At 34.6% G+C, this 21,027-nt stretch overlaps 1 protein-coding gene across 4 annotated transcripts; it reads left to right on the top strand.

The window, feature by feature from the left end:
• Positions 1-4,429: 4,429 nt before the first annotated feature.
• Positions 4,430-19,777, top strand: LOC140782509 (uncharacterized). Of its 4 annotated transcripts, none has more exons than XM_073129118.1 (3): positions 4,430-4,558; positions 4,638-4,796; positions 4,869-5,204. In XM_073129118.1, the coding sequence occupies exons 2-3, from the start codon at positions 4,695-4,697 to the stop codon at positions 4,968-4,970; spliced, it is 204 nt and encodes a 67-aa protein (XP_072985219.1). In that variant the 5' UTR covers positions 4,430-4,558; positions 4,638-4,694; the 3' UTR covers positions 4,971-5,204. The 4 variants fall into 4 exon arrangements, with proteins under 4 accessions (XP_072985219.1, XP_072985221.1, XP_072985220.1 ...); XM_073129120.1 differs by adding an exon at positions 5,539-15,202 and having other exon boundaries at positions 4,440-4,796; positions 4,869-4,982; XM_073129119.1 differs by having other exon boundaries at positions 4,440-4,796; positions 4,869-4,982; positions 5,081-5,204.
• Positions 19,778-21,027: the final 1,250 nt, after the last annotated feature.

Raw genomic sequence — 21,027 nt, forward strand, 5'->3', positions numbered from 1 at the left:
GTGAATTTCCTCAAATCCATCAATTAACATCACCGATCTAACCGGTTTGGCACAACGATGACCTAGTGTGAAATTTTTATCGCAGTGAAAACAAAGGCCCTTAGACCTTCGCTCCACAACTTGGACTGGTGTGAGTGCTTGACTAGGACCTCTAGGTGTGTACTTTACATCGTGGGATGGCCTCAAGGGTGCTTAAGAGGGCACCATTGTAGCAGCAGTCCGTGGTACACTCGCGGCATTTCCAGTCACCATGGTAGGCCGAGCCAGGTAGTGGCTATCTCGGCTTGCCCAACTCGGTTTGAGGTGTATCCTCATTGCTCAGTGCTTGTCTCCATCAACACTGCATCCTCAAAGGCTTCCTTCAAGGTTCGAGGTCTTATAGCCCTCACATCGGCTTGTATATCTCCTCGCAGCCCCGAGATGAAAGTTCTATGAAGTTGTTGATTGGTCCAAGGAGGATAGCAGTGACTGCTTATCCTCTCAAATTCTTCTCGATAGGCACCAATAGTGGTTCTTTGGATAGTCTTTGAGAGGAGAGCATCAAAATCTTCATACCCTAACGCTCCAAAGCACCGAGTGATGTCGGTATAGAAATCCATCCACCTTTCAATTGGTTCATGCATGTTGGCCATTCGAAAGCAATGATGTGCCTCATCTTCAAGGTGGAAGCTCGCAAGCATCACCTTTTGTTCTTCCATAGTTCCTTAGTAAGCAAAAAATTGTTCCACTTGATATAACTAATTTACCAGGTTGCCACCTTTGAACCTCGAAAAGTCGAGACGCATGGTTCGCCCAGGAATACTATTGTCTCGATTCAGATCATATCTGAACCCTAGTTTGACCTATGGGGGATGCGTCATGATTGGCTAATGATCCCTCCTTTGGTTGATGTCAATTTGATGAGGTTCCAGTCTTTGCCCGATGGTCGAAACCCCCAAATTAATCACCTTCAAGGTTTGCCGAATAGATGGGCTCACCCATTAGTTGGCCGTGCAAAACCACCCTTGTTGGTCGCTGACCTAGGGTAGGTGGCAGCAGAGGTTCTTGCTGGTGAAGGGGATGGTGCAGCAGTGGTGTGTTTGTAGGAGAAGACTTGCGTCGAAAAGTCATCGACATGTTTCTATTCGCTGAGGCTTCTCTTGTTGCTCGTATTTCTCGCATCATCCAATCATAGCTTGAATTCTAGGCTCTTCCACGCTTGGATTTAGTTGGGCGGCTCCGCAAGTGGAGATTCTCATAGCTATTTTCTCCTCATTTTGTCATGTGGCCATGACTTTAGTTGTCGTCATCAAAAGCATGTGTCCGAGAAACGATGGCTATGATACCACTTTAATACAATCTCCTCTTAAAAAGGGTTGATTCGACACGCAACTAGATCTGGGTAGAAATTTATATGAAGCTTTCGAGAGATTTTCTAATGGATCTAGTTATTGGATTGATGTAAAATTATGATATGCTGTAGCCATGGGAAAGAGCTTTTGAATGAATCTAAGTTCACCTGAATTGGATGGCTAAGTCAAAATATATCTTTGAAGTAGTGTACAAAGGTTCGAAGTTCAGAACCAATTAATCCAAATTTGAGTAGGAATTGAGATCTCTGGTGAAAGCATGGACACCTAGGTGGAATATGGTGGGTAGTAGATTGACAATGATGGGGTGGCACTAGTAGGGTTGATGGTGGTGGAAGTGGGAGAAGTGGGCCTCCCTTAAAGGTCTAAGGTGGTAGGCCAGTCGACGGGGGTTAAAAGCAGCGTAGTCAGGATAGTGGCTTCTACTAAGGGAGAAAGGAATAAGGAAGAAGGGGAGGAAGCAGATTAGGGTATTGAATTCAATTCATTCAATAAAAATTTAATGAGGCTGTCTTTCACATATTTAGAGACTAACCTATCCACCAAACAATTAAAGAAACTAGACCTAATATAAGCTTTCTCGCCTAGTGTGTTCGAATGGCATTGCAGGGTGTTCGAACGACCAAAACAGTGTCTCTGAATGTGTGAATGTGATGTAGGCGTTCGAAAGCCCTGTCCTTGCATTCAACTAGTCAAAGCAGTGTCTCTATATAGGCGAACGCAATGCAAGCATTTGAACGCCCTTTCCTTGCTTTCGAATGCACTAGCTAGAAAACTTATTTATCAAGAAAACTAAGAAATTAAAACAGAAATAGATTCACAAGTCGTATCCATGCACGTGATGACCCAAGTCGTATCATTCTTAATCTTCTTAGAATGTTACTTCATTCTTTAGTAGATAAAGTCCTAATTGGAAGATATTTTGATTACAAAAGTTGTATATATATCACAATGTTATCGATCTTATCCAAGTAGTTTCATAATATTTAGACTTGGATGAATATCTTTTGAATATTTTTCTACACCTACGCAGAAGTTAATTGAACTGAACTTAGATAATTAAATAAACTCTAACATACTTAAACTCTAATTAAGCTATATAAGTAAAATAAATAAGATAGCTAGACTTGATCCATCGAGCCCATTGTCTCCATGATATGATCTGAGTTGACTTGGTTAACATTAGACTTCTATTTCTATTTAATATCATATTAATTTTTTATTTCTTAGTAAAAACTAACGATTTCTTTTGTTCATATTTTGATGCTTACTTTGGCTAAAACTTCAACTCATATTTTCTATACTCTTTAGGAATGTTTACATAGGTGATATGTATAAGTTTTTACTAGGTTTAGATGCATATCTAGACTAATATGTGATAGATGTTGAATCAAGAAACTGTCTTCTATGATTGCCAAGTGAGACCATTTTAGATGAGAAAGAACATTTGAATTGTTAATAATGAAAATAGAAGATGGAAGAAGAATGAGAGGATGAACATGCTAAAAGAATGAGGGAAAAAAAGATGGAAGGAGGAAGATACATGTTAAGGGGAAAGACATGGAAGCTTTTTTTTTAGTTTGTTAGGCTTAAATTAGTAAATGAGTTAATGAGGTAATTTAACCGGTATTAGTTTTGCTGTTTTAAGACACAAGAGTCTTTTTTAGATTTATTAAAGCTTAATTAGTAAAAGAGGTTCGAAAATATAATTCGACAATAGTGGACCCATTTCTATTAATTAGAAAACCGAGGGGCTTTTTAGTAGAAATTGTCCCATTTGGACAACTCTCATATTTTTAAATTCATGTGACCTCATAAATTATAAAAATCTTTTCATTCTTTAGAGATATTAATAATATATTAAATTAATTATTTCATCCTTACTTTTTTATTTTATAAAATAAGAGTAAACTGATTTGCAGAGAGTAGAACTGACTATTTTACGAAGAAATACTACAGTAAAATCGGACAACAATTTTTAGTTATTTTTAATATATTAGAAAACTGTTAGAAAAATTGTTGTACAATGAATTTTTTTTCACCATCATTTTTATATAAATAGCTTTTGGAGAAAGAAATCATTTCAGAGGAATTGTTTTCTGTGAAAACTATTTATATAAAGAAAATGACTAAAACTCGCTGTCAGAGATGGCGATTTCACTATAGTAATAATGTGGAAAATGGTTTGAATAATATTGTATATAATGTTGTATTTTGGAGAATATTTTGTACTATTGTAATATTTTGGTAAAGAAAAACAGATGGTTAAGAGCATCTCCAACGCTCGAGCAAATATGGAACCAAAAATAGAGCAAGAGCCCGGTGCACTCCAACGCACCGGGCTCCATATATATTAAAATAATAATATAATATATATTATTATATTAGCTATTTTAAATTACTTAATAGATCATCTTAGCGTTATTATTTTTTAATAAAAAATATATAGTTAGAAAACTCTCATCGAGATCTTTAAAATAATGCTAATATTTAATAGTTTTAAAAGTAATTTTAAATTACTAATTTTTTAATTAAACACATCGAAATTACATACTCGACATAGGAAGATCCAAGATAAAGAGATTTATTTTGAGCTTCGAAATGCACTAATTGAACACTTATGGCAGAGGCATGAGAATGAAGGAATATAAATTTTAATGTAATTTTTATTTAATATATTTTATTTTTAATGTATTTTATGTTTGATGTATTTTATATCTAATGTATTTTAATTTTTAATATTTACATTGGGGATAATTTTGAGTAATTATATTTTAGGATATATAATTTATTAGACTCATTTTTATAAATAAATAAAAAATTAAATTTAAATTAACTCAAAAATAATTTAATATTAGACTCATTTTAATGGTCTCGATGAGACCTTTCCAATGGTATTATTTTTATTAAAAATAGATTAGTAAAACTAATTATATATTCAGTTTAACTAACTAAATTATTTAATAAAGGATACTAATTGAATTAAAATTATTGAATATAATAATTATTGAGTAATTTTGGTATTTTCAAAAAGTTGATATGATAAATAGAGCCGGGCTCCATTTTCATGGTGGGGCTCCACTATTTCTAGCTCCAAATTTATAGCTAGGTTTAGAACCCCGTTGGAACTCAATGGGGCTCCAAATTTGGAATTTGGAGCTAGGTTGAAGGTGCTCTTATGGAAGGATTATTTCAGCTGAAAGTCACGTGTTAGTAACTGATATCTTTTGAGTTCCATTTCCCTGCGCCGGCGCTCCCTATTACGAGGTTTTGTCGATCGATGCACAGATTTTTGCAGCGACGCAGAATATAGAAAAGAGAAGGGGGAAGAGAAGATCGGAGGAGATGGTGTCGTATAGGTGGGCGTACTTCCGAATCATGACGGGAACCATCCTCGGCGGCGTCCTCGGCTTCTATGTTATGCACCGAGTTGAGAAGAGCTACAAGGCAAACCCCTTTCTCTTCTACTACTCTATTACTAGCTTTCTTCTTTCCTTATGAGGTGGGTTTGCCATGCAGGAGAAGATGAAGGAGAGACTAGCGAAGTACGAGATGGAGATGAAGAAGAGGGCACAAACCCAGCAACAAAAGGATCAATCGGAGCTCTTACCAGATTCTTGAATCTCTTGAGCGGTTAGTTTTGCTTCTTATTTTCTTATTGAGAGGCTTGCGACAACAATCAGTTAGATCTATCCAATTACTTGCTAATGGATCGAATTCTATGACCGCAGTCTTAAGATAGGTGTTTGAGGTTCGTTCAGGCTTAGTATCGAACATATTTGGTCATTTGCTTGAAAAACGGTTTTTTTTCCCCGAATTGGGAAATAAATGAGTACAAAATGTTCTTTGAGTTGAGCTTCTTGATGAAGGTATATTTCTGAGCATGAAATTCTCATGTATCTTTACTAAGCTTTTTTCTGATTTGATATTGATGTGAACATGTTCGTATTTTGTTCTACTGCAACATGGACATAGATATATGCTTGACATGATATTGTAAGTTCACATATGGAACTTGAATAAGATGTGTTAACTACTTATACACACATTATGAGGTTTGCTTGGATGCTTTAGGATATCGAAATTTTCATTCTTCTGCTGCTCCATATAGTATCTGGTTTTATCCAAAAAATTGTTATTATCCATTATTGTTGTTTATGGCTTATTAGAAACTTTCATCTAAACTCAGCTGATATTTGAGGTGATAGTGGGGATGCGCTCTCCACTAGATACAATTTGTTGCCATGTCAGATATCACGATAAAGGGGCAAGATAAGCCAGTTAAAGGGAGAGATAAAGGAGAATGATTTTTTTTTTCTTCTAAATTATTCTATTTGAGGCCAGAGAAAATTTTAGCTCTCTATTATGTGTGTTATTTTAAACTCGAAGTATACAGCCTTTGTTAAGCATAATTGGAGTTCTGTGCAAGTAAATAAATGTCAAATCCCTACAAACAATATTAAATCAGAGAGATACAACATGAAAGAGATTTTAGCTTCATACTTGCCCTATAAAGAAATCATCTTTGTCCGTTACTTTATTAATCTTGGTAGCACGAATACTTCTGTAATTTTGCTATATCCATATTGCATACGATACTTATTTGGTATTTCCAAAGTCGTCTTAGATAATTAAAGTATTCGATCTATGAAAAATAACTTTAATGTTGTGGGAACTTATTAGATACTTCTTGGATCATTTCGAGAATCCTATCAATATGACTCAGAAGGAAAGTATAATCTTTCATTTCCTATTAGATCTAGAAGGTTCTCTTTGTGAAAAAAAATATCTGAGGCATAGTTTATGCATTTCCATGTGGCCTAATGAGGAAATCATGATATTATTATCAATTTCTTATGATCTATAGTCTATAGATCGAATCCGCTTGTTTATCTTATGCTTTAGTTAGTAATGTACTACATTATATACTGAACCTTTTGTTATGAATGGTATTTCTTTTAATGGATAAATTGGAGTCTCCTTATATAAACTAGGAAAATTTTGAAAATCCTTCCCCCGTTAAGGACTTTTTACAATTTGAAACCTATCTCACAGTTATTTTTTTCTAAAAAAGCCCCTCCCTTTTACAAAAAAAAAATCTAATTAACATCTTACGTTTACTATTATAGCACCCAAATTTTACCATGTCACAAATTTAGTAACCATACTTCACAAATCATTAAAATACCTTTGCTCAGAAAATAATCATCAAGATAACAATTACCCCTTGGGATAAGAATAATTTAAAATTGAAGAATATTAAACTTAGTAGGAACATTTGAAACAAAAGTTTTATGATTGTGAGGGTAAAACCATTACATGAGGCCATTAGTGGCATTGATGAGCATAATTTAGAAATTTTAAAAGTATCACCTTGAATAAGATTGAATATTTTCTAGATTCTTATACCTTTGCTTAGAAAATAATCATCAAGATAACAGTTATCCCTTGGGATAAGAATAATTTAAAATTGAAGAATATTAAACTTAGTAGGAATATTTAACACAAAAGTTTTATGATTGTGAGGGTAAAACCATTATATGAGGCCATTATTGGCATTGATGAGCATAATTTAGCAATTTTAAAAGTGTCACCTTGAATAAGATTGAATATTTTCTAGATTGTTATACGTCACGATAAAGTGAGCTAAAATTAATCCAATGTGTTAACTGTTAAGACCTTTTTATTTTTTTGTAAAAGTTGGGATTTTTTTTTTGGAAATAATAGTAAGGTAGGGTTTAAACCAAAATAAACCCATAAGGTATGGATTTTGTTTTGCAAATTTTCATATAAACTATCGTATGCTACAATAACATATACATTTATACATATATGAGTTACATATCCTAAGTGTATAGTAAGGTTGGGGTTTTGGCCGAAACCATCACGTTTCGGGCCGATCCCGACCGAAACGGGTGGGAACGGGTCGGATCCGACCCGGGGGGACATCAATAATTGATGTCTCCCCCACCTACCTCTCTCTCCCTTTTCTCTCTCTTTTCTTTCTTTTTCTCTTTTCTTTCTTTCTCTCTTTTCTTTCTTTCTCTCTTTTTCACCGGAGACTGAGTAGATCTCCGGTGACCTCGACCTCCGGCGACGTTCTCCGACGAAGATTTGACGACCTCGATCTTCGGTGACCTTGGTGAGTTTTTTTTCAGTTTTTAATTTTTTTTTTCATTGTGCAGCAGTTGCACCTGTAGCTGATGCTGCTGCAGTAGCAACACCAACAGTGATAGTAGCACCTGCTGGTGGTGCTGCTGCGTATGCAGTTACGCTGCTTAGCACCTACAGCAGCTACAGCAGGTGTTGCTGCCAATGTTGTAAAAAGCGGCTGCAGGTGGCAGGCGGCCACCCCAACGCCTAGCGCCTAGGCGAAAGGCGGTCGACAAAGCGGGTGACAAGGCGGTCTAGCAATTTTAATATAAATAAATAAATAAGTATAGTATATACAGAAATTTTAAAAGTGCACTAAACTAAAACACTAAATAACATAATCACATTGGCTAATTGCTTATTAGTGATAACTGAATAACTGAGATATCTATTTACTAACTCTAGTTTATTCACATGAATCACATTTCAAAATCCTCTAATCAGAAATTATATACTTAAATAGCAGGCAATTAGTAATTCCCTCAATTAATAATGCATGACATTGAAAAAAAATTCCTTCACTGTAATCTTAATTCAATAATTTATAAAGCAATTAGCAATTAACTCCTCTAAATTGGTTAGTTTTATTAAACCCGGTCCGCTATAAAACCCCACCTAGCACTATTTAGTGCCTAGGCAGCCCACCAAGGCACTTGGCTGCCTTTTGCCGACGCATTTCAACATGGTGGGGCGGCTGCCATGGCGGCCGCCTTTTTCGCTTTTCAGAACAGTGGCTGCTACTACTGCTTATGCTGCTCAGTACCTGCAGCAGCGCAGCACTATTGGGCCTGGTGTTCCACCTCATAAATTTTAAATTATTTTATATTTTATTTTGATTTTTGTTTATGTTTTTAGTTGCAGAATTAAAATATCAATGGCTCCAAAAGAGAAGTCATATGATACTGACATTGGATGGCAATATTGCAACACTATTAGGAAAGATAAAAGACGTGTTAAATGCAATTGGTGTGGAAAGGAAATGAGTAGTGGTGTCAGCCGTTTGAAAGAATATTTAGCTGAAAGATAAGGAAATGTATTAGGTTGCACTTAAGTGTCCTTGGAAGTTAGAAAGCAGATGTTGGCTCATTTAATCGGCAAAAAAAAAGGATAAACAATCTACACAACAAAGATAGTCAATGGTTCGTGAAGAATTGATGCATAATTCTGTACACATTGATGATGATAGTAGTGAGCAAAGTGAGGAGGATGAGGAGGAGAGACAGATGAGAGCAATGAAAGAGAGCAAAAATATGCATAGAGAAGAGGAAGAGATGAGAAGCACTGGTGGTAATTTTCAGAGATCTAGATTAGTTAATATATGAGGAGAGAGAATATGGGGGTAGCAGTTCTACCCATAGGACTCCTGGTGTTACAGCAAAGTCTGAAAATATTAGACGAATGGATATATCTTTTCAGAAGAAAAAGGGTCGTACATAGACTTCCATCAAGATAGCTCTCAAAGGAATTAAAAATGCAAAGAAACATATTAATAGGGCTATCTCTAAATTTTTCTTCTATAACTATATTTCTTTCAATGTAGCTGATAGTTTTTACTATCACACTATGGTGGATGTTATAAAATCAGTAGGGTCTAGTGTTCCACTTTATAGTTCAAATGATATTGTTACTAAATATCTTGACTTAGAGGTAGATGAACTTTATACTTATGTTGAGACATTTAAACGGTATTGGGATGAATTTGGTTGTACACTAATGTGTGATGGGTGGAGTATACAAAACAAAAGAAATATAATTAATTTCTTAGTGTACTCTAGCATGGGGACAATATTTTTGAAGTTTGTGGATGCTGCTGCTCATTTAAAAAATGCAAATTATATTTATCAGTTGATGGATGAGGTGGTACAAGAAATCGGTGAAAAAAGAGTAGTCCAAATAGTTATTGATAATGGGGCAAATTATAAAGCTGTTGGAAATTTATTGATGATAAAAAGATCTCATTTATATTTGACATCATGTGTTGCCAATTGTATTGATCTAATGTTAAAGGATATTGCAAAAGAGCTTGAAATTGACATGGTCATACATGAAGGTCAGATCTAAATGCTGGTTATTATCTTCAGTATTCTCAAGGACAAGATTCAAATGTTGGTTATTATCCTCCTCAGACGTAAATCACACAACAAGATCCATACAATATGACTAGTATGATGGAATCACTTTTTAGAGCATCATGTCCCAGACATTAATATTTACAAACTTATAGTGATTATGATAATGAAGACTATAGAAATCTATGAGAACCAGCTCGGTATTCATCAAAGTTTTAAATTTTGAGTAAGTTAATACATTTTTTAAGTTTTTAAACTTCACATGTGAGTAATTTTTATTTTCTTATTTTTCTATCATTTTTTCTAAACTTTTCTGCATTTTTTTGCATTTTTAAATAATATTTAGAATTTTATATAATTAAAAAATAGTCCGATCTGATACGAACGACCAATACGGTCAATACATATCGTTTTTCTGGACGGCCGATATCGATCCCAATCTCGATACTGAGAACCTTTGTTCGAACGCGATCGGGCACATTCAAACGCGATCAGCGGGATTGTACTAGGATTAGGGTTAGTTATTGTTATTAGAACTTGTTGGTTAGCCTCTATAAATATGTGGATGGTAGCCAAATTTATTATGCTATTGGATTATTGATTTCTTGCCTCCTATTTTCTCTCTATTCTCTCTTCCTCCTCCATTTTCACCATCCTTCCATCTCTACCGTTGGTAAGGTCTCTCCTAACTTCTAATCTCCCTCGTCTGTCGAGTCCTCCCTCTTCTTTGGGACCTCGACCACTTCTTCCCTATCGTCTATATCCCTTAACCACATCCACCATCCACCTCGACCACTTCTTTCGTGTTTTCGTTCTAGTTGTATTTCGAATCTGCAAAGGGCGTAAATACAAAAATTGTAGATCAGGGAGTTACGGATCTATTCTAATTGGTTTCGTAATTTTCTAACTATCGGAGAATATTTGGTGAATATTTTCCCACGGTTGCGTGGATTAATTCCTGTAATAAATTTAGATCTTGAAAGAATCGTTCTAAAGCCGATCTTTTGGTACCGTAACCCATCAATTTGGTATGAGAGCCGGGCGAACCTTAGACCTCCATTAATGGTTGAAACAAAGAAGATCACATCAACTAGGAGACCAATAGAGAGCACACCGACAAGAGAAGATAACATTAATCGTGAGGCTGATTCCTTTAGAGCAACCACGGTAGGATCGAGTCAACCAACGTCTATAGGTGTGAATATGAGCTTGGCGGATGAACTTAGGGGCATGTTCCAAACCTTGCTGCATAGAGTTGACGTAATCTAAAAGGATCACAATGATTTAAAGGAATATGTTATGAACCGATCAACTTCGTCATCTCCTCGACGAAGATCGGCGCCTCAAGGATCAGCGGTGGGATCATACCGAACCGATACCCCACAGGTCTAGGTGTGACATGTGAATGTCAATGATTCTCTTTTACTTATGCCTACACATCATTCCCCACCTCCATTACAAAACCCAAGATCGGCGGTGGTGGATCCCGAGAGGCATGCCAAGAAGACTTCGATGCTCTTCTCTCAAAGACTGTACAAAGGACTACGATTGGAGCATACTAAGAAGAATTTGAGAGAATAAGTAGTCGCTATCAACCTCCTTGGACCGATCAACAACTTTGCAGCACTTTCATCTCGGGGCTGCGGGGAGACATACAAGCCGACGTAAGGGCTTTAAAGCCTAGAACCTTAAAGGAGGCCTTTGAGGATGCGATACTAATGGAACACAAGCATAGAGCAATGAGGATGCACATCAAACAGAATTGGATAAGCCAAGATAGTCGCAACTCGGTTCAGCTTATCATAGCGGTAAGAAATACAGCTAGCGTACCAAGAGTTGCTGCAATGGTGCCTCTTCGGGCACCCTTGAGCTCTCCCATAATGTGAAGTACCCACCTAGAGGTTCGGGTCGAGCACTCACACCTGCTCAAGTGGAGGAGCAAAGAGCCAAAGGCATTTGCTTTCGTTGTGTTGAGAAGTTCGTACCTGGACATCGCTGCACCAAACCGATGGGATCGGTGATGCTAATAGATGGATTGGAGGAAGCTGAGGATGAGGTTGCAGCTGAAGATAAGGGTGTGGCTGAATAGCAAGGAGGAGCAGCCCGTGGAAGACATTATGGTTGAAATCTCCCTCCACGCCTATTTCGGGACAGCGGGTCCCAAAGACCTTGCGGGTAAACAGTGTAGTCAAGAAAACCATATTGAGAATCTTGATCAACACCGGGTCCACTCACAACTTCATTGACAAGAGGCTTCTTCAAAAGATTGGGCTCGAGTCGGAACCCACGGACAGGATCGATGTGACGATCGGAGATGGCACCACATTGTGAGCTGATTTTATTTGCGAAGGTGTGGAGTTGAAGGTGTCCGTGCTTCATAGCTTGCCATCCTCTACCTCCTCAAACAGAGCCTTCCCCTCTCCTCTTAGGGCGGATTCACCTTCTCCCCTCTCTTCTATCCTTCTACAATGGACTTCTCAATCCATTCCACACGCCTAACCCTATCATCTTCCACCGTCACTGAACAACTTTCCATCGCCCTCATTGATATCCACCTGACCTAAGTCTTTCTGTACCTGATACTATATTTCACCTGATCTTGGTTGAAACTAACTCGTTGGCTAGTTTCGGCTAGGGTATCAGTCGATACCCAAGTCATTTTGGTTGGGGATCAACTGTATCGGCCCCAACCTGAAACTGGCTAGGGTTCGACTCGGGTCCTTTCCACTCTCCCAACCCTTTCTCTCTTATTTTTCTTTCTCACTCTCTCTCTCTCTTTTCTTTCTCACCTCTTCCATGGATCTACCACCATCGACCAAGTAGATCTCCGGCGACCTCGACCTCCGATGACGTTCTCTGACCAAGATCTAACAACCTCGATCTCCGGCAACCTTAGATGATTTTTTTTTTCTTTTCTTTGCTCTCCATCTCTCTTTCCCTCTCTCTTTCTTCCTATTGCTGTAACAGATTTTTGCTGCAATAGGAAGAGAAAGAGAGGGGGAGAGAGAGGGAAAGAGGAAGAGAAAGAGGGATGCGGCAGTAAGAGGGAGCGGGAAGAAGAGAGAGGGGTAAGTGAAGGGAGAGAAAAGAAAAGGAGAAAATAAACAAAACATATAGAAATATTCTTTTTGGTAGTAAAGAATTTGATAGAGGGAGGAAGAGAGAAAGAGAAGGAAAAGGAGTAGAGAAGAAAAAGAATAAAATAAAATTGAGAGAGGGTATTATTTTTAAAATTTTTAGGCTTCATATGTGAGTAAGCTTTAATTTTTTAATTTTTTTATTATTTTTTCTAAATTTTAAAAAAAATTCTGCATTTTTAATTAATATGTAAAAATTTTAAATAATTAAAAATTATTTTGATCCGATATGTATCTTTTTTCGGACGGCTGATCTTAATTTTGATACCAAGTTTCAGAACCTTAGAAATTATGAATATACTTTAATAATGATGTTCAAACATGAGCAGTCTTTTCCTCTTCTACCGTCTTTTTTTTATTGTTCTCTCTTACCCTCAGAAGATGAACTCCTCATCTAATTATGCATACAAAGTTGGCATCCTTATTCACTTACCCAGTAGTTGTCATGTAAAATCTTTCAGATCCAACATTATCACTAAACTTTGATTAGCTCAATTGTCGATCTTCTATGAATTCATTTGACAAGTCTCAAATTTCAAGCTTGTATGATACTCTAGTTATGACTTATAGGATATATGGTAACCACATGAACTTCTCGTCAGTGTCAATTAGACAAAATATTTGTTTTGATTTCTGTTTCCCATTTAACTTGAAGTCTCTTATGCCAAAGCATTATAACACCCTGTTTAAGACAGAAACAAGGGTAAAAAAATAATAAGAAAATAATTAACAAAGTTAGAAACATGCCAGCAATGTTCATCAAACATGGGTTTAAAGCTTTTTTTATCTTAAAGTACGCTTCTAATGCATGACACTATCTCAATTTTCTTGTGGATTAGAAACCTTTTGAGGCCTAACACTAAGTAGTAACCATCACTGGAACCAAAATCATGGAGAATAATAAAAATGTCTAATCTTTTCATGAAGGATTACTAGTACCCTAGTAAATTAAATTTTTTTGATTTCAGATCACTAGCCTTGGCTTGGTGTAAATCCAAATAGCTCCAATCTTCAAAATGACATGCATTTAAGTTTTCTCTTCTTCTCTTGCATTACCTTTTCCATCTTCAGTTTCCTTTTTTATTCTTTCTAATTTTTAGACATCAAGGTTTTGCTGCCATCATCAATTATCTTATGTAGCCAACTAATCCTTTTGGATCCTATTTTTGCGTAAGAAATCTGTATTGGCATGATATTATTATTACATACTTATAATAAGGATTAGATCATGTAAACATTCTTAAGAGAAACAATATGTGGTTTAGAAGGATCCTGCATGTAGCCATGAGATATAGGGGTGTCCGCAACGCGGTGCAACCTTATGTTAGCCATCAAGATTTATTTTTGGAATTATTTTAACTGACTGGGTGCTGGTTGGTTTTGTTATTCTCTTCATTAGTACCAACTCTTGAAAGACATTGGTGGGAGCTGGAGTTGCATCTCAATTGAATAATTAGACATCAATTGGTCTGCATCAGTTATGCTTAGTTAGCATATCCTATTTGGAACTGGTCAATACTCATATAGGAATTTGTGTGGGCTGACTGTATTTTTCTTACAATTATACAAGTTCAAACGTTAAGATAGACTTGTTCAGTGTGTGTGGATCGAAGGTTGTTACATTGTGCAGGTGAACAAAATAACAGATGTGGCTATGTGGCTTTTGTAAATTTTATTAGAAAGTGCTTTAATAACTATTCATAAAAAAGAAAAACAGGTTTCTGCCAACTAATACTAATGACGTCAACCTATTTAAGCAATTAAAAATCACACAAAATCATAACTACTGTGATTTTATTATAAGTAGCTAACGCAATGCATAAAGTGTGACAGTCTTTTCTAAACAGTTTGAAAAATAAGACATGAAAATAAAAAGATAATAGAACCACTGTTGGTAAGACTGTCCAAAAGTGATCATGATATAGTTATCTAGGTAGCGGGTTCATATTTAGATATTTCTCTTTAACCATTATAATATTACTGAATTATCATCCCACATATTATTTGTTCTACAAGATTGGCTCTTTAGACAGGTCTTTCACCTTTTTCTTGGTCGGTCTTCCGGGGAATTGTCTTGCAGATGCAAGCACAACAGTCACATCTACAATGTTGGAAAATCTAATTATGAGCTGTTTCACTTTGTTGCGTTATATGGTTCTTATTGCGGTCAACAGCTCAGCTATTGCTGCTTCAGATTTCTTTGCCATAGTTTATTTTATTGGAATAGTAGGTACCTTGAGAGGAAAGGGAAGGCTGAAAATGCTATGGAAGTAGCAACAGAAGATATCGAGAGGACCTTCAAACAAAGACCCTTTAATTAAGGAGAGCCCGCTGGAAGAAAAAAAATAATACTTATAGCGGACGTCAGATTGTTGCAACTAGTGGCTTTCTGTTGTTATTATTGAAGGTTGTTGATAAACATATAAGGACACACATTAGAGATCTCATGCTAATTTAGTATGGAAGGTGATCCTCCATCAATAGTCTTTCGATCTTTGTTCTCTTCTCTATGCTTTTTTTATTTTCTATTGTTTCTTTCATTCCTTAAAACTTTCTAACATTTTGATAATAGCCTGCTTTTCATTATGTTGATTTGGCTTAGTAGCAATCTAACTCAGGAAAATAAAATTTTGGCTAATTTGTAGTAAAAACACACTTGATATTTGTTTTTATCACTCAGACCCATTTTTGGTCTATTTTTGCACATGAGGCTTTATTTGTTCTTTCCCTTTCAACTCTACTTTTCCTGTACTTGAATATACCGCAGGCAGAGAAAATAATATATTTTACGTAAAGGTAATAAAATTGGATATTGTAGGGACGGGGAAAGCTAATTCTTCTTGTTCTTTTTCTTCTTCCATGTATGTTTTTTTTTTTTTTCTTCTTCTTCTGTTATTCGAAGTTGGGATTTGTTTTCATCATCTTGTCCCGCCCTCATTTATTCATTATATTTGTAAGAATTGGAACATTTACCTGACCATACTGTGAGGATTTTATTTTACTATTACAATGTTATTATTTTAGATAATAAAAAGAGATTTTTGCACTATATTGCTAGTATCATTCAATTGAAGTTGAAATTCTCCGAAATAATGTGAATCTCTCGTAGGTGAGTTTGAAATTGATTTGAAGTACCTATTTCTTTGGACAACCATAATATATTTGTCGATATCTTTGAAAATAATAATGTTCTAGATATGTATAATATGTCACCGTTATTTTGTCGAGTTATATAAATGTTTGGAACGAGGAAACAAAAGAATTTATCAGAGTGAGTTAACATATTATGTTCATAGTTTGTAAGCATATTTAGCTAAACATTTTGTAATTTAACTACGGTTTTTGTTAAATAAAGGTGAAATTCTTTAATATTTAACATAAATAGGAAAATTGTAAATTATTTATGTAATTTCTTTATTGAATGAGAGTAATTAATATTTTAGAACAATCTAGGTGCAAAATTTGATGAATAAGCAGGAGGGTCATTTCATCTCAATCAGCCTTTTGACCAAAATAGATAGTATATACTTGATAATGAGGTTGATTCTCCTATACTTAATTCTCATAACATTATCACAGCAAAATATTTTCGATTCCCATGATGGCAATGACAAACGGGATAACAATCTATCAATCTTGGTGAAGAATTTTCTTTGATTGATTTTATCGATTTGTCTTTAAATGATGAAATAGATCTTTATAAGGAATTTCCTGTCTTTGATTTAATTGATCCATCTCTAACCGTTAAAGATGATGTGCTGACAAACTTGTTTATCCAACCTTATGGTGAGCATGAGTAGAATTTAAGTAATATGTTTGTACAACCTTAAGAGTACTGAAGTACACACATTGAAGATGATTCAAATTGACGTGCAAAAAGTATTTGATATTTAAGTAGGTTACCATAGGCCTATCGCACAAAACGGAAGGCAATAGAAGAGATATAAATCTTACAAGTGATTGCAAAGCTACTTTCAAAGCTTAAAAAATAGATCGTGATATTGTAATGAAACTGCAAGGGGTTGACTTTGAACATTTTAAGTACGTAATTTGGGTTTTTAGTGTGAGCTTGCATTCATTCAAGTCACACTTGTGGTGAAACTAGCAAGTATAGAAGTTGTTATAGCTAGTTTGGATGCCAACAATCAAATCCTTTCACTAGCATTTTGTATGGCTAAAACTGAAAACACTAAATTAAGGACCTGAGTTTTATATTTTGGGTATTAATTAAACTTTTTAAGTGGACTACGATATTATCAGATATACAAAAGGGATTGATCATGCAGTGGATGATGCATTTCCAAATAATTTTTACATCATCTTTGGGTAACAATTAGACCCTTTGAGCGGATGATGATTCTTAGGCAACTTGTACTGGAAGCCTATAATTACCTACTATAACGCATCAACCTATTTAAATGTACATATGATAATTTTGGTGTGTCCATGATGTGTTAAGGAATCAACGTGTTATATATATATCATGTGTTTATGAAGTTTTATGTATGATGTGTTTAGGATTAAATATTTTTTATGCATGATGTGTTTAATGGTCAATTGTTTTACTAGTATTTAAGATGCTTCAAATATATCAAGAAAGTTAGTACCTTAAGTACTAATTCTATTAGGTCAAAGTAGAAAGACAGTCATTGTTAAGTATAACTGTAGTATATTAACATATTGATGAATTTTGTTGTTTCTACGGCTTGGCAAAAGTAAAGATATAATAATTTTAAATAAGAAAAAATGTTTGCACAATAATATTACATATTATCTCTTTCTATACAATTGAAAACTATTGCAAATCCTAAAACCTGCAAGTCGAGAAATGTTCTCTCCTAATAATTTTTAGGAGCATAGAAAGAGCTAACATAATCATAATGATCTTTGCCAAGGAAGAGTCCTTTGAAATGAAAAGATTGCATGCTCTATATGTTTTCGTGTGGTGATTTTCTAGGATATATAAATTTTTTTAGAAATTAGTAGTCTTGAAGAACTAAAAAGTATTTAAAATTGACATAATACTTATAAATATTACTAACTAATTTTCTTAGCGTGAACCAATTCTTGGTATAACTTTTGTCTCTTATTCTTCTTCTTTGACACATTTTTCATCTTTGTCCTCCTTTTTGTTTGTTTGTTCGTTCTACTTCCTTTATTAATGCAATTTATTTATATTTAATATCGTCTACCATCCAACTTAATCATATAATACTCTTTTTTATTACGTACTTTAATGTACCTAAGTTTTACAATAAGAATGAATTTCATATATAAACCAATTTCTTTACATTAAATACCATTTGCAAAGCAAGATTAATATTTTATTTCGAACTAACTTATCAACTGACTTTCACTAATTTTGATTTAGTGTAAGAATTATGGACAAATTAGATGTTGTCCTGAAATATGTAATCAAGAAAAAAAAATTCTATTGTTGTTGAGGTAATACATGTCATCATACCAATTGTATAATAGTAACAAAATATTGTAGTATATTAAGTAGAAACACAGTCTATTATTAAGCACAACTGTAACTCGATTTGTCAATGTATTCTATCAATTTTTGAATTCTAGATCAAACACCTTTAATGGAATTTATATTGTGAACATTGAAAAAAGAATTTGTAGCTGCTGTGAGTGGGGTATTCTTGGAATTCCGTGCACACACGTTTACGCTAAGCTTTAGACATTTTAATTGCTATGAGTTCTATGAGAGATATTTCACACAAGAAATATAGCTAGCTATATATTTAGTCTATCATGAGAATTTTGGCCACCAGGTACAAAAGAAGAAATGCTCGTTACAATAAGATTTATATTTCAGCTCGAACTGACATATTAACGAGTATCATTATTAAAGTACGATTCTCGTTATAGTATAAACGAATATCGCAATTTTTGATTTGCTGTAATAAGGATAGATTAGACGTCGTTCTGTGAAAGGTTATGACAATTTTTTTTTCGCTAGTATTATTGAGGTAATATATTCATCATATTAATGACATAATAGTAAGAAAATATTGTAGAGAAATTTATGACATTTAATCAAATCCTAAACCAACGAATTATTCTGTCAATAAAGCAAATTTACCACATCTTTAAAATTTTGATATTTTGAAGATGTGTAAAATGTCTAACAAATATCACCTAGCTAAGAACTATATAGAATTCGACGTATATTTCTTCACATATGTTTATCGACTAACTAGATCATTATGCTTTTGGTTTCAACATTAACGTATAAACATATCGACTATGTTAATATATAAACATGTGCGAAGTAACATACGTTGTGTTTATGTGGTTTTTAGTTAGGTGATCTTTGTTACATATTTTACACATCTTCAAAATATCTAATTTTTTTCAAAAAGATACAAATCTGGTTACGAGCAAAATACTTATAATATGTTGCACGAAGAATACAGTAGCATATTTTAGCTTTTTCTACAGAGCAACGACAAGTATTCTCTCTGTCAGGCTAACTTGTAATATCTGCAAAATATTTTGCACCTCTAAAAATAATTTTGTAGAGCTACAAATCAGTCTTGCAGATAGAATACTATTTACTTTCTTCTTCTTCTTTGTCTTCTTCTTCTTTATCTTATTTTTACTTTTTCTTGTAGTTCCTCGAGTGAATATAATGAAGGAGTAGTACTACAGACTTCTTCGATCAACAGCAATGCTTTATCGGGAACAATCTTACATCCTCACTTCACCATTGGATGGAGATCTCCAACATTATTTGAAAATGGAATATAACACTCTCAAAAACGGTGTCTATTTAGTTGAACTTTTTTTGAGGAAGGAGATGCGGAATGCTGTCATAAAGGGCTGCTATTCGGCGATTGGAGACTTTTACATTTTGAAGCATTGGTATCTTGAGAGTGGTAATGCATGAATTGCAATATTGCATTTGGATCTATATAACAAATGTTATTTTCTTTTATTAGAATGAGTGATCCATTAGGGAATCTATCATCCATCAATGCAAAGGAGAAAAAGAAAAGTCACTTTTGATTATTTTGGAACACAATTTCTAATGGAAAATGACAAATATTTGATTAAATGGATGCTTCATTTCTTGATACAGGTGTCTCTGTTTGGAAAGATGATCAAGCAATAGTAGAAAAGTATCAGCTTCTTCATCTATCAAGTAATTATGAACTAATTAATGATGAAGTGGAATTGTTTCAATCAACAATTAAGAGATCTTGGTTTGTACAACTAAAGCATATTTTCATTGACATTTATTGATTAGAGGGTTTAACTACATAATGACTTAATAGTTGATGGATTTACTGAAAATAATCCAATAGAAAATAATGTAAAGTATTGGTTTATCACTCTCACTCTTCATATTTGCCACCATTGAGATCTTTGGTGGTTGGCATATAATAAAGGAAGGGCATTTTCATTACAATTATTTGCGTGACACTATAGGCCGCAAGGAAAATGGTAAATATTTTTTTTATATCACATCATTTACTGAGGTGCTTGCAGTGAGATATTTAAATAACTCAATTACAGTTATAGTTGGGATGGGTCAACAAATGGATGCGTACTTTGGTACCGCAAATATATGATATCATGTTTGGAGGGGCGTTGAAGGAAGAAAATCGTACTAGGGACTGTAAGCTTTTCAAATTAGTTGTCGTTGCTCGAAATAAATAAATTTGTATGTGCACTTAGACAATATGATATAAGTTATTCAATGTATAATTGAGAATAACATTAATCTGTTATGAACCGGCTTGATCCGATCCGTAACTGTTCTGGATTAGATTGAAGATGTGACTTTCGAAGGAAACTGCGGATAAACTAATAGTTGGATCTTCTTGAATTTTGGATATGTTGTCGTCTTTGAAAAGAACTTTCTAACAAATCCAAGATCATAGGGTTTGGATGGCTTCTTGAGATATCGGCCGAACAGTGGTCGAAGGTTATAAAACCCTAACTTGTTAGCTCTTCGATGGCTAGATTGGTGCTAGGTTAATTCCTTGGTGTAAAGGGAGAGAAGTTGTTGTAGAAGAGGGGGATATGGAGTTAGAGGAAGCTGACCAAAGACTTGGGCGAAAAAAAAAAAAGGAAGTGGGAGAGGGTGCTAATGGCTAGAAACAGTTAAGAAGAAGATAAATGTACAATGCCGATTTCAATTATCAGATCCTTAACTTCAATTAAGGTTTTCTCCACATATATATAGAGCCCTAGGAACCCAAACAACTAACTTAAACCCCTAACAAACTAACAACTAAGTTAAAATCCTAACAAACCAACTAAACTAGTCTTCCTTATCTTCTCGGATTAACCCTTCATTTT

This window comes from Typha latifolia, chromosome 2, assembly GCF_019914945.1.
Source record: "Typha latifolia isolate L0001 chromosome 2, TyphaL0001v2, whole genome shotgun sequence".
Lineage (NCBI taxonomy): Eukaryota > Viridiplantae > Streptophyta > Magnoliopsida > Poales > Typhaceae > Typha > Typha latifolia.